At 38.6% G+C, this 14,986-nt stretch overlaps 1 protein-coding gene across 1 annotated transcript; it reads left to right on the top strand.

The window, feature by feature from the left end:
• The first annotated feature begins 356 nt into the window (after window positions 1-356).
• On the top strand, window positions 357-2,153 carry LOC102229521 (transcription factor Sox-8). Its single transcript, XM_005809289.2, has 3 exons — window positions 357-772; window positions 1,070-1,305; window positions 1,408-2,153. Exons 1-3 carry the CDS (start codon window positions 357-359, stop codon window positions 2,151-2,153), a joined length of 1,398 nt encoding a protein of 465 aa, XP_005809346.1.
• The last annotated feature ends 12,833 nt before the right edge of the window (window positions 2,154-14,986 follow it).

Raw genomic sequence — 14,986 nt, 5'->3', positions numbered from 1 at the left:
TTATAATAATGAAGCCCACACAATTCCCACAACCAATGAGGAGATGGTGCTGATTTGCTCCAGCCAATCCCAGGCGGAAGGAGGGCTGAATGATTTAAAAGTCCGAGTCAAGTTGCAGTAACATGTAGCTCCTCGTTTCATATTGTGAACAGCAACTTTGACGACCGCACCCCCAATGGCAGCCTAAGACAAACAAGACAAACAAATCGGAGCTCCAGGTGACTGAAACAGTTAAAGGAATTTAACCAGGGCACACCGTGCGTAAAAGGCGCAGCGGAACCTTTGCTGCGGGGTCCCTTCTTTTTTTCATTTCTAACACAGTTTTGGATTTTCACCTGTGCTGGACTGATTGCATTATGTTAAAAATGACAGAGGAGCATGAAAAGTCTCTCAACGACCAGCCGTGCAGTCCATCAGGGACAAACAGCTCCATGTCTCAGGACGAGTCCGACTCCGACGCGCCGTCCTCGCCAACGGGCTCCGACGGTCACGGATCCCTCCTCAGCGGTTTGGGAAAGAAGCTGGACTCCGAGGACGATGAGCGCTTCCCAGCCTGCATACGGGACGCGGTCTCGCAGGTCCTTAAGGGATACGATTGGTCCCTGGTCCCGATGCCAGTGCGAGGGAACGGATCTCTGAAGAACAAACCGCACGTCAAGAGACCCATGAATGCGTTCATGGTGTGGGCACAGGCGGCCCGCAGGAAGCTGGCGGATCAGTACCCACATCTGCACAATGCTGAGCTGAGCAAGACACTGGGAAAACTCTGGCGGTAAGAAATATTTAATTACTAGGATTAATGTCTGCAGGAAAATAAAATATAACCCAGCTTTGAATAAGATAATCACCAAAGCAGTAACTGATAATATAGCTGCAAATATGAACTCACAATGAAAATGTAAGAGTCTGGGGAGATAAAATTTGGAAAATTATTTAAAGAAAACTATAGTTATGGCAGCAAATACGCTCAGAACAAACTTTTAAATTCAAATATAGCTTTCTCAATCTTTTTTTGTGGTTTGCTCATAAAATTTAAAAACTATTTTTTCTTCTATACTTTTCATATCAGCCTGCTTTCTGAAAGTGAGAAGAGGCCCTTCGTAGATGAAGCAGAGCGACTGAGGGTTCAGCACAAAAAAGATCATCCAGACTATAAGTACCAGCCACGGCGACGGAAGAATGTGAAACCAGGGCAGAGCGACTCAGATTCAGGGGCAGAGTTGGCACATCACATGTACAAAGCTGAGCCAGGGATGGGGGGGCTGGCAGGAATGCCTGATGGACACCACCACCCTGAACATGCAGGTATGTAACCAAGACTGCAAACAGGGCTATTACTTTTTAGGGATCATAGTTAGTTTTGTGTTTTAAGTGATCTTAACATTTTATTCTGACATTTCTTTTCAGGGCAGCCTCATGGACCACCTACACCACCCACCACCCCAAAAACAGAGCTCCACCATGGAGCTAAACAGGACCTGAAGCATGAAGGCCGCCGCCTTGCCGACAGCAGCAGGCAGAATATTGACTTCAGCAATGTGGACATCAACGAGCTGAGCACTGATGTCATCAGCAACATGGAGACCTTTGATGTTCATGAGTTTGACCAGTACCTCCCGCTGAATGGCCCAGCGTCGGGCTCCGCTGCCTTATCCTCAGATCACAGTCATGGGCCGGTTCCAGTCTCCGGCAGCTCCTACGCTTCCTCGTACGGCAGTGGTGTTTCATCCTGGAGCCGAAAGTGCGGCATGTCCTCCACTTCTCCTCCCGCCGGCGAGGTCGGCCAGCACCGCCTCCACATAAAAACAGAGCAGCTGAGCCCCAGCCACTACAGTGAGCACTCCCATGGGTCACCATCGCACTCTGATTACAGCTCCTACAGCAGCCAAGCCTGCGTCACCTCGGCCACTTCGGCCGCCTCGGGTGCTGCGTCTTTCTCCAGCTCCCAGTGTGACTATACCGACCTGCAGAGCTCTAACTATTACAGTCCTTACTCTGGCTACCCCTCCAGCCTCTATCAGTACCCCTACTTCCACTCATCTAGGCGGCCCTACAGCAGCCCGATCCTGAATAGTCTATCCATGGCTCCGGCCCACAGTCCCACTGCCCCCAGTTGGGACCAGCCCGTCTACACTACTCTGTCTCGACCTTAAAGGGGACCAGAAACAGTCTGTTTGCACCAGAGACTCATTCAGTTTGATGCACTACTAATGAAGGACATAAGGCAAAGGCGAAGAGCTGTATGAAGGGGCCTGTAGGGCCACCTGCGACCGTGTGAACGTGAAACAAACAAAAGAAAAAGTGCCTGCTGATTTTATATAAAGTTCTATTGTTGAGATGAAAAAAAAAAACAAAACAAAAAAAACAAACAAACACACGTGTACAGAGTTTTTACACAAAGAGAACTTGTGTGTGTCATTAGAGAGCCAAACTCCTCCGTGAGGACACGTTACTTAAGCTGACATCTTGTACATCCCTGTCCTTTTTCAGTTTCAAGTTGCAAAAGTGCACCGTTAAGGTGAAGGTGCAGACTGGCAGCAGAATTCTGCAGGAATTAAAAAGTTTGGCTAACAGTGCACACAGGACCAGATATGTTGAAGCTGCAGTAAAATTTACATAAGTGGCTGAAGCTACATATCGCAGCACACTATTTGCATCAGTGATTCAGGCTGAAAGGAAAAAAAAAAAAGGCTCATTGGAATTTTGTGTCATTTTTGCATAAAAAGTCTTATATGTATTTATGTTGATGCATTATTGGATTTTTGTTTTTGAATAGGTAAACACATGCTACATGTGGGTTCTTTTTTTGTTATTTAGAGTACAGTTTTACTGACTTAATGAAAAGGAGGTAAATGAAGTAAAGCACCGTGCATTTGATATTCCGTTGAATTTCCAGAAGGATCTCCATTCCGAGTTTGGGAGCAAACAGACAGGACCAACAGACTCTGGCGCAAGACTCAGAACAGGTGTCTGAAATCTACGCTTGGCAAATCGCGATTAGTCATGTTGTGGGCTTAAAGGAAATGGGGTAAAACAACACCACACGCTGAGTGACACGTCAGCTGGACCTCCTGTACATGTCCATGGGCAACGCGAGAACACGTGAGCAAACATGCATCCGTGTGTTGGGAGAGATAATGTGCAGATGAATGTGTGAGTCCATTTTCTTATAGGACTGAATACATATCCCATGACATAATCATAATACACACCAAATGATACAGAAAACATCTTTTCTTTTCTTTTTTACTTTACTGAAAGTGATGTTAAGCGTGACTGTTTTTAAAATATTTATTTCATAAACAATTGAAAGCCGACTCACTGCTGCATAAAAATGTGTTTGTGCCTTCTAATGCTAATTGTCAGTATTTTGGAATTAAATAGAATTTTTAACTAACAAACCATCCACTCAAGAGACTCGCTTTTAATTTCTGTCCTTAATTTGATATAATTCCCTAAAGCATCAGTTTGCAGAATTAAAATAGAGCAGAACTGCATTTTTTTGTATATCATTTTGGTGTATGATTTTGAAAAAAAAAAAAAAGGCTGTGAAAATGATTGTTCTATTAACTAGTTTCACACACACATGCACATCTAACCCTTCCGCTGGCCGTTTTTTCAAAAAAAAAAATAAATAATACTTTTTCTCGATGTTTGTTTTCGATCCTCTTCTTTCCATCTACAACTCATCTTATTCCATTTTGTACTTTTTTGTGCTCAAATACATTTGGAAGCGATTGTGAAAAACTATAATAAAATAAGAAATAATTTAATTGCGGGTTTCCCTTTGTGCTGGTTGGTTCATATTCATCTCCATGTATAACTTTGAAAGTAGTGAGATTTCACACAAAACGGATTTATTAAAAAGATTTGCTGGTGTTTATTCCTCAGAAAATTTAGACAAAAACAAGAATCCTATGAACCACTTTCATCATGTTTTGTTCTTTTCTCTTAATCTTTACATATCTTATTGTTTGGATTCTGCAAAAGCATAGCAACATATCTATCAAAGTTGTCAACTTTAGATTTATTCATTAAACAACCAGCATAAAAGGAATGAGAAGAGATCCTGTCTCCTTTGGTCCAGAGTTGGCTCTGGCCTGGCATGCCAAGCCACCGTCCCTAACCAGTCCAAGGGCGATGCCAAGTGCCAGGGCCGCCCTGCTGAATTTTAATGATCCATTATGCTGTGGATGGGGCCCTATTGTGTCCCTTTATCCGGAGAGCTAGAAAGGAATTAATTGGACAGAAAATGGAAGGGCAAGGGGAACTGACAAGCCGTTAAGAGGGTCCTGAATGGATGATTAGATGCACTAAGAGGAGAATCTCCCCCACCGCCCCCTTCATATTGCAGCACTCCACAAACAAACAAAAAAACAACAACAATAAGAACAACCGCAATGACCACCAGACTAAATAGCTGAAATAATATCAGCGCACATAATCTGAAGATAATAAAAGAAGATAATACCACAGCAGATGGGATGTGGGTGGCTCAAGAACGACTTGTTGTTTTTCTTCCCTCAAACTCTTTTTTTTTTCACAAGTGTTTGCCAAATACTTTCAGGAGGAACTCTTGAGAAAGAAGAGGAGTGAATAAAAGTGAGGCAAAAAGGCTCTTCAGGGTGCTTGGGTCCTGTTTCCTTGGAACAGATCCACAGTTTCTGATTGAGACTCTTGAAATAGGTAGGAATGAACTGCATTGGAGAGCTTTACTGCAAGATAAACTACCTCAGACAATTGAACAAATGGCTGCACATTCTATGAATTAAACAAATCTTTTTGTCTCAGCTCTATTTCAAGCTTGTGGTGTAAAATCACTCACACAAAACATTGCAGAAAAATTGCAACGGCATAGAATATGAATTTTATTTTATTTTTTTACATTTGGTGTAGTTGAGACTCTGCAACATTCCAGCTGTCAAATAAAGATGATGGGAAAGAAGGGGCGTCACTGGAAGTCGAGTTGTGGTCTTTTGCCCACTTAAACATGATGGAGCGGCAGGGTGGACCCAGTTAAGCTGCTGCTTTCACCCATTCGACCACGTAAGCATTGTCAGGATGGGGACAGCAAACCTGGTAATAGTCTCATCCCTCCCTAATGAGCCTGACTGACTCAGGGCATGTTTTGGTGAAAAGGGAGGGATCTGGGAACTGTGAAAACCCCAAGAATGTGAGGCTGATTTGCAAGGGAAATGAAGTGGACATAAAGCACAGTTATGGCCCGCTGCTGAAGCTGCATGGCCTTATTCCTCTCGGCAAAAACAAAAAAGGAGTTTCCTGAATGTTCGCCTAGTCTGCTCTTGGCCAGTTTCTCGTTGTCTCGTTTGTGTGATAATAAAAGAAAAACAAAGCTGTTTCGCGGGTACGAATGTATCTTAATAGTGCTTGCAAAGTACAGCTCCCTGCAAAAGTATTCATACCCACAGAAATTTTTCAGATTTGGTGATATTACAGAATTTGACATATTTTAATGAGGTTTAATGTGACAGACATTAAACCACATTCACACAAAGGTGAGCATAATTAGAAAAATGTTGGAAAATGATACGGAGCTTCTGACGCTAAAAAGTCAATGCATTGCAAAAACACCTTTCATTGCAATTACAGTTATTTGTCTTTTGTGGTAGAAGTATACAAGCTATGCAAATATAGAAACAGAACACTTTACTCAATTTTTCTGTAAAAAAATTTAAAAACGTATAAACTTGTTCATATATGATAGATTTTGACTAAGCCAATCTAATACAATAGTATTCCAAACTGTTCCATTGTAATTTTACTTGTACAATTAAAGCTGTTGTTCTGCTGGGATCTGGACTTCCAGAGCAGCCACAGGTAGGTTTTCCTCCAGAATTACCAGCACAAAATGATCCAGCCATTATTTTTTCAGGGCAACGGGCGATGTTAGTTGTCTGCCACACGTTCATGTTTGCATGACATTTTTGTCAAATCTTTCCATAACTATGGACAATTTTTTGTTGGTTTATCACATAAAATTACAATGAAATACATTGAAGTTCAAAGTTGTAACCTGACTACATGTGAAGGTTTGAGTACTCTGCAAAACATTGTGTGTGTCCACTATAATTTATGGCGGTAATCAGATGTTGGTATATATTTTATTCCAGGTGATTTTACTTTTAAATTTGCAACTGTTGCTTATTTGCAGCAGAAATCCCCCTGACCCTTCTGTTTGCAACAACATCTCGCTTCACATGCAAAGTAAACACATAGGACAAACTTTTAGCTGCTCCGCCCAAGCGAACAACTTCCTCAAAGTTATTTCTCTTGTCTCTCTCTTCCACCCATAAAATGTAGGATTTCTGAAATGATGTCTCCAAATTAATACAGTTATGACCAGGTCAAGCAAAACATTTCAACAAATCTGAATTGATACTGGTTTATTATTCGAAATGAATGTTGTAAAAGAAAAAAAAAAGAAATTCTTCTTATTTTAGCACATCTATTGCAACTAATGCCAAAATTATTTTGCTTCATATTTCTAAAATGTTGGCATTTGTTGGCGCTTTAAGGATTGATGCATTTATTTGCAAATCAGGAATGATTAAGAATGGCAACATTTTAAAACTTTCAGCATCACACTTCAAAATCCTAATCTTTAACCAGGTTTAAAAGAAAATCAACCATCCTAGAAGTGCTATCTATGTTGTTTAATGAATAAGAAATAAAAGCTTCATCAGTTAGCATTTACAAACATTTCTCAATCTGTTTGCACCTATTGCATGCCAGATGGGAGGAACTGCAGAAAATAAGAAAATGTTAATATACTTCTTTGTTTTAACTTTTTAGTGATGGAAAAAACTTAATCATATTATAGACTTCATAGACTCTCTAAGCGAGAGGGTAAAGGCCTTACGCACAATTTCAGTTAGGAACTTACTTCCAGATAAGCTCATCACAATTATCATAGACGTTTTAGAAATTCAGGAATGATAGGTTTATTTTTCCAAGCATCGGATCTATTTACTTGTAGTTATGGTATAAAAGACATACAGACAAAAAGAACCCAGCATGCATAAGTGACTTAAAATAAGTTTAAAATTCTGAAAGTTTCAGATTGACAGCTAAATCTGTTGTAGCTGCTGATGCATTGGTGAGACCATCTTGAGTAAAACCAAATGCTCTTTTTTTTGCCAGTTGCCTGAGGTCAGCTCTTCACACACTGACATTAACCGCCATGCCTTAGGCGACTGTCACACATTTTAATTGATGTAAAACAACCATGAAACATTACTCAAATAAATAAATACTACAATTGGTCTTTAAGTGGCTTAAAATTATTACAAGAGATTTTGCTCAGCACAGGTGCAGTGTTCTTAAAATTATTAGGAGAAAGTTGATAAAAAACAACACTTTGACATCTGGTCATTTTCAGCTCCCTGAACAGTTGTCCACAGTCTTTCACTTTGTTTTTTTATTCGTTCTCTCCTTTTCACTTTTCTTGGCACGTCTTGATCGTGAATGGGGTGGCAGCATAGCTGCTCATCTTATTTCCACAGCTTTAAGACTTGTTGATTAGTAACTGAGACTGTGTTTTCATTGTCACAGCTTTTTTGCTTTTGTTGAACTGTGGCAGCATTCCATGATCGTGTACTTTGTGTATCTTTATTTAAAGCAAGTTGATCTAATCCATTTTCAACTCGTTTCTCTCCCAATTTAAAGCATTTTAGGACACTTTAGTTTATTGGAAGATAACTTTGCTTGTTTTGAAATTCTATTTTGTAACAGGATAACACCAAGCATTCTGTAAGGCTGTTCTGTTGCAGCAATCCAACGTAGGCCTGTGGAGTTAATAAAAAGTCCATTTGAATTTCTGTTATAGCGCCAGCTAATCTCTAAAAAGGAGTGTGTTTTTAATTTAATGTTAAACAGCTAAGAAATTATTTATTCTTACTCTTTATTGCAAACAAAAAAACATTGATTTTAAGCACTTCAATTCACAAATTTGTGGTTACACTTTTCCCTTTCTCTTATTTTTAGTTCTTTTTTTACATTTATTAAACTTCTGATATTTGGCTGTTGAATTGTTTGTATTATTTGACACTTGATTTGCTGAAAAAAAGGGGTTTTCTCCCTGCTACCTGGTGGAACTCACAGTGTACACTGAAATATTATTGGAAGATGGTGAGTTGATCCTTATTAAATATGTATATTTATAAAAGGAGAGGGAGGAAGGGAAAGAGACATGTTTCAATTAAAAGACCAGATTTAATCTTCCACAAACTACTTTATTTCCTCACGTTCAAGTTTAAGTTTTACATATTTCCCATGCAGGATAAGAAATGTGAAAAATATTGATGGATAAAACTGGAAAAAATATATTTCAAAGGGCTCGGCTTCCATTTTTCAGCAGCTTGTTTCCAGACTCGCTTAATAATTGTGATGAAAAAGTTGCAATTTTGATTTTCAATATAAAACAATACAAGTGAACACTTGATGCCGAGCAACACACAGTGAGCGATTCAAAGCAGTTATGTCAAGTATGGAATCTCTCTGCTCTCTCTATGCAATTAAGGGCGATGAATTAGCATATTATTATTTCCCCCTACACACACTCACATTGTTGTCCTGCGGCGTGAGTGTGAGAGTGTGTGAGCCCTAACACTCACACACTCACATGTTACCAGTGATAAAGGGACAGAGAGAGAGGCAGCAGCCTGTGGAGTCCTGCAAAATCCTGGAATTTCAAGTGTGGGAGGCACATTTGCTTCAAAATTTTCATGCGCAAAGATTTCAGAGACAAAGCCAGGAAAAGGCAACGGGTGACGCAAAAAGACATCCACAATTGTAAAGAGGAAAAAGAAAAAAAGACATAAAACCGAAACTAATAGAAGATTGGAAAGACTCAGGTAGTAAGTGAAGAAAATGCTATGTTTTTTTTTCCTTTTTCTTTCTTTCCTTGTTTTTTTTTTTTTTTTTTGCAGAGCTGTTTGGCAGAAAGTGCAGCAGGGACAGCAGGCCCAGAGTTTTAAAATGTTGCTCAGTGCTGGCAGAGCCATGTGTGAGTGCACTCTGTGGGAGCACCAAATCTTGTTGCCCAGCACAACATGGTGATTCAGACACAACAGCAGAGACCATCAAAACCCATTTACCCTCCTAGAGCACAAAAACCCCCATGAGATGGTCGGCCTTCCATGAGGAATGCATTTTAAATAAGAGTCTGGGATGCTCCGTTTTTTTTTTTTGCCTTAACAGTCATTCTAAAACTAGAAAGTACACCGCAACATATTAGGTGACCATTGCAATATTTATCTAATATGCACTTGATCAGCAACACATGGCCATCCTCTCACACTTGATAGCGTTTGTGGTATGACAAAGAGCAGAGGAAGAGGAAAAAATAAGGAAGAGTTTGTTCTCCCATGCGGTTTTGGCCCGTTCTGAGGGGGCTTGGAGCCCGGCCAGTCTCTCCTGGGGTTAGTCTTTGATATGGATGGGATTCATTATGTAACTGAATCTATTGTCAGGGAGAAAAAACAATATGGGGCCAGAAGGTAGGTGTGTTGTGAGAGGACCTGAAAAAGCAAGTGAGTGAAAGAGCTTTTACACCACCTTCTTTACAGCTTATCGCAGTCTCGACTGGGGGAACAACGGTTCACGCTTTGGCTTTAGAGCAGCATTATCTACTCCCTAACAGGTTTCTCTCTTTGGAGATACAGTGAAAACTCTCTCCTGAATTCATTCACTTATTTTTCATACATCTGCAAAGAATAAGTGCAAAACCTGATGTGAATTATGGAGACTATGATCATCTTCTGAGTGCTACAAATGGATAGCATCAAAGATCCAAAAGGCAGCTCCACTGCTGCTTTCTTCGTATTCAGATTCAATGAAGCTGAGGATCTGGGAGTTAGTGTCAGCTTTGAGAAAATAACTTTGAGCATTTTCTGAATATAAGTGTAAAGTGCCTTGCAAAAGTAATCATTTACTGATTGAACATTTTCAAATTTTTTAACTTTACACTTGCAAACTTAATTGTACTTTTATTAGAATTTTATGATCAACAAAAAGTACCACAAAATTATGAAAATAATACATTTTCTTATTTGAAAAAATGAAATATGAAAAGTTAGTACCTTTTACCACAACTTCAGCTAAAATTCTTTTAGAACATGTCTTAGCAAGATAGGGAATGACATTGTTTTGCTTATTATTCTTTGCAATATCATAAATTTCTGACGTTTTCAAGACTTGTCATAAATTGCTGATTAGATTTAGATCTATGTTTAGGACTTTGGCCTAGGTTCATTTTGACATGTGAATATACTTTTATCAAAATTATTCCATTGCAGTTCCAGCCGCATGTTTAGGTTCATCCTGTGTCAATGTGAAACACCACTTCAGTGTCTTGCAGTCTCTGAAAGGTTTTCCTGAGGAGGACTTTCAGCGATTTAGCTTCATCCATCATCCCATCAACTCTGACCACTCACATTTCTGAAGAAAAGCTCCCCGCAGGTACATAGGGGTAGACCATATAAGATTTTTTTTTCTTCAGACTACTCCTTGTCATTCAGAACTTTTATGTTAACATGTGACATGTTCATTTGAATCTGTAAACTTAATTAATTAAATTCTACCACCACCATGTTTTACATTGAGAAATGTGTGTGATCAGAGTGACGTGGAGTGTTAGTTTACGTGTACAGATGGCATTTTGCACATAGTTTTCTATGTTCCCTACATCATTTGCACCAAACTACAACATACAGTTCTTGTGACTTTCAACAATCACTTTCTTCCTGCCATACTTATGTAAACACAAGATTTGTGGAGTACATAACTGGTAGCTGTCAGAGCAACAGATTCTTCCACCTGAGCTGTGGGTAGTTGTGGCTCCTGCAAAGTTACAATGTACCTCTTGACAGCTTATTTAATCAAATTAAATCATTTCTGACTAGGCCTTCCAACCTAGACAGACCTCCATGTCTTATCAGGCCCAGATTTATTAAATATCCTTTAATTTTGGATGAAAGGGTATGGCATTCGCAGTGATCATAAAATTCAAGGTTGGAATATTTGTTTAACAACCCAACCCTGACCAGTCTGGTCTGTTTGATCTTGCTGTTTGTTCACTAATGTTTAACAACCTTTGAGGCCTTCAGAAAAATATTGTGTTTATTATAAAACTGAATTATACACCAAGGGACTCAAATTAGGTGAATATTTTACTTGAATGTATCTATCTAAACAAAAGGCATTTGAATAGAAAGGCACAGGATAATTTTCAAATACTTTTATCAAAACAAATTTTGAAATCCATGTTTTCTTTACTTTTCCTTTTATAACTGTGTGGTGCTTTGTGTTAGCTTGTAACATAAAATTCCAATAGATTCGACTGCAGTTTGTTGTTGTAATGAGACAGAATATAAAAGACTGCCAGGTGTCAGTTTGCCAACCTAAATCTGCTGCTTCCTGCCTGATGGTCACGTCTGCTCTCATGCTAAAGAAGAAGAAGAAAAGGTACCTGATCAGAGTCAGATAAAGCTGGAGACTAGTTTGATTTGACTGAAGCCAAGAAAATGGTGCTCTATGCAAATAGGGACAGTAAGCTATATTCGGGCGACCAGAGGCTGAGGGTGATTTGAATGAATGAAAATGAGAACAGCGTGTTTGCTGTTTGAGGGCAAGATATTAAGAGACTCACCGATAAAGGCATGCTTAAATTTTACAGACACTAGCATCTTTCCAGAATGATATTCCTAGCTTGGTGTGTTGCAAAGTCTGTAGGGAAAGAAGGAATCTGTTCTCTATATGCAACAGAAAAAGGTGGATTTTGGGTCTCAAAATGACAGCTTTGACCACAAAAATCTTGTAAGGCAACACAGGGACAAAACAACAGCCATCATTTGTTTTAACTCCTTGATTTCTGAAGGTAATTTTTGAGGAGGTTCCTTTTCACTGCTTTATCCCAAAATGGAAGTGAAAATTATTACAATCAGTAGTCGAGTCTATACACTTGGCCTGGTTTGTCTAAATGTATAGACAACAATCAACAACAATTCCAACAGAAAGTCCTGCATATCTGAGCATTCATTAAATGGTTCACTAGTTTTGTATTGATGAGAAACATGCCAGAAAAAGGATTCAGTTAAGCAGTCCAGATCTCACTTCTAAAGTATTCTGTGTTGGACGCTAGAACTCCCTCATGACCACAGATAAAAGCCTCCTTCACAAGTTTCTCCTCAGTTCTTGAGCCAAGAGTCAAGAAGAAACACCCCGTTGTCATCGTATGTGCCACTTCCAGTCACATGTCACAAGCAGACAAGTCGCATCACTCTTTATTAACACAAAGTAAAAAACAAAACAAAAAATGAAATAAAACAAAAAATATGATGATGGCAGTCTTGTCCAATTTAAATGTCCTGAGACAAACACACAAGAGTTTGTTGGAGATATTGGGGTTGACAGGCTGTGCGGTGGATGTGATGAAATCCCTCTATAGTCACAAAACAATTTATTCCTTTATGAGTTTGAATCAAGACTCACTGAACAAAGGGTTTTTGGAGCTATTTTTAACACCAAAAGTTTTAATAGACTTATGAAAGGAAAGCACACTGTTGGGAATTTGTTAACTTTTTTCTGTGGTAATGGAAAATCCTGACTTTCTACAGTATTTATAGGGAATTACTGAGTTTTGTTGAGTTATCACCTATTTTATATCTCATTCCTTTATTCCTATGATTTGACTTATTTTTGTGTTTTTGTCATGTTGCTTTAGCACGATGACATACTTATTAGTAACATCCATACTTATTAGTAACAACGATAAAGATGTGTGAAAAGGATTAAATCAATTGAGCCATCATTATTCTGGGCACAAGAAAGGTCTATAGTAACAAAAAATGATCAAACAAAAAGATAAATAAGATAAAAGGTTCTACATAAACAAAATAAATTTGAGCTTTTATTCACTGAATTGAATAAAAGAAATAGTTAAATCTGCCCTATAGATGAACTGCTTTTATTTAGTGGGAAAATAATTAAATATGAAAGTATAATTATTTTTTGACAATTTACATAATCCTTTTACATTAAATGTAACAGTAGCACTATTCTTATTTGTGCTCTATTTTTTCTGTTAAAAAGAATTAATTCATGACTCACTATTCCATATGATATCAATCTTCCTAGACACAGAGATCCGTGATGGTGTGTGTTTCAATTTCAAAGACTCTGGGAACCTTGTTAGAGTACATAGATTCTTTGAAATACTGCAAGGTTTTATATAAAAATATGGTGGCCTTTGGCAAGAAAACTACAATTATTTGTCAGTGGGTCTTTTAGCAGGAAAATAATCCAATGTTAAGTGTTGCTCTCATAACAAAGAAAACTTTCTTCAATGACCAAAAATTCCCTGACCTACAGATAAGAAAATCCAGGAAACAGAATGATACCAAGATTTTGCAAAGATAAATGGTTAATGACCCTTTTACCAGGAATACCAACAATTGAGTCACCAGTGGCCTTGTAAATGCATTGAAATGAAGTTCGATCATTCAAAAACATCAGTGTAATATAAGAAAACCGCAATAAATGTGCCAACATGACAGACACCATAAGCAAACCCCATAACTTGTGCAGTCGGATTTTCTTTTTGTAACTTATTGATCATTTAAGTTTAAGTTCTTCAGTCTGAATTTGGTCTTTTTTAAGCTCTTTTTAACAAATCACATATGCCGAACAGATTCTGATTGCATAAGAATTATAGAAACTCACTTGCACAGCTAGCCAGGTAGCAGCGTCACAAGATCTGATTGTGTTTTTCGGGATAGAACGCCTTGTGTTTTGGGAGAATTTTTAAATAAAACAGATCATTTACTGGCATGTGCAATGATATCCCTGAGAAAAGGTGCTCTCATTGTTGCAAGGGGAGGTTACTGCAGGTAAGACATTCCCACATATAACTTAGGAAATATAAAACAAACAAACATTATCTTTGGAAAATTATGCATTACAATGATAATACAATTAGCTTTTCAAATATTTTTTCAAAAGTTTTTCAAATAGCCCTGGAGCTGACAAACATATACAGTGTGAGCGTGTTCATGCATTTTTGAATGTCTGCATATTTGTGATTGTGGCCAGTCTCCCAGGAAGGGGCTAATCCCAGGGCAGCAGCAGTGGAGGAGAAAGTCTGCACATGTGCAGATCTTTCAACTGTGGTTTGCGATGTTTAGTCTCGTTTCGTCAGTCCTTCTTGAAACAGGTCCAGAAAAGCTTTCAATAGACCATGATTCCAAAATCCCTCTGAATCCCAAAGTCGAATCGCCCTCCTTGCATCAAGGGAATATAAGGGGAGAAAAAAAATCATCAAACTGTGATCTTGACGGACAGCTTGGTGGAGTGGTGGTTAAATGCTGTCACCACAATGCGAGACAGTTTCCATTAAAGTCTCAGCTGGAGTCATTCTGAGCTGAGTTGTCGATGTGTGGGTTTTGTCCATCTATTGTGGTTTCCTCCTATAGTCCAGGAACATGCATGTTAGGTAAATGGCTATTGCAAAATTGCAAAATATTCAGTTCGTCCTTGATTTGGATGGATCCCCTCTGTCTTCAGATCTGAACAGTGAAAATTTTGAGTTCCTTCAGGTAAAGGTGTTTGTCTAAGATTGACTTCTCATTCTATATTCAGTTCTCATTTTCTTCTCTCCTGTGTCCCCGATTCTCCTCTGAAAGTTCTCCAGGGCACCTGATTTGGCTTCAACACAAACCACTTTCTGACAGGACAGTTTTGGGGATTTCCTGCAAATTTGTGGGCTGCAGTCCATCTCTGTCAAATACAGCCCACAGTCATATGATTTTATCAAACTGTATCCAAGATGGGTAAATGCTTATCACATGTTCTTTTTTTAATTAAATACAGTTAAAACATTTAACTATTACTAATCTAATTTTTAAAAAAAAGAATCCAAATGTTCTTTTGTTGCTCTCTACATTTAACGTGCAGCACAGTTGTGTTTAAA

Source organism: Xiphophorus maculatus, chromosome 16 (assembly GCF_002775205.1).
Source record: "Xiphophorus maculatus strain JP 163 A chromosome 16, X_maculatus-5.0-male, whole genome shotgun sequence".
NCBI classification, from domain to species: Eukaryota; Metazoa; Chordata; class Actinopteri; order Cyprinodontiformes; family Poeciliidae; genus Xiphophorus; species Xiphophorus maculatus.
This window is presented reverse-complemented; position numbering and strand designations above follow the sequence as displayed.

Bases quoted from the DNA above. Each gene is read 5' to 3' on its own strand.
- LOC102229521 (XM_005809289.2), top strand. From the start codon at position 357: ATGTTAAAAATGACAGAGGAGCATGAAAAGTCTCTCAACGACCAGCCG. The intron at 773-1,069 runs GTAAGAAATATT...TTTTCATATCAG, and splicing joins ACACTGGGAAAACTCTGGCG to CCTGCTTTCTGAAAGTGAGA. The intron at 1,306-1,407 runs GTATGTAACCAA...ATTTCTTTTCAG, and splicing joins CCACCACCCTGAACATGCAG to GGCAGCCTCATGGACCACCT.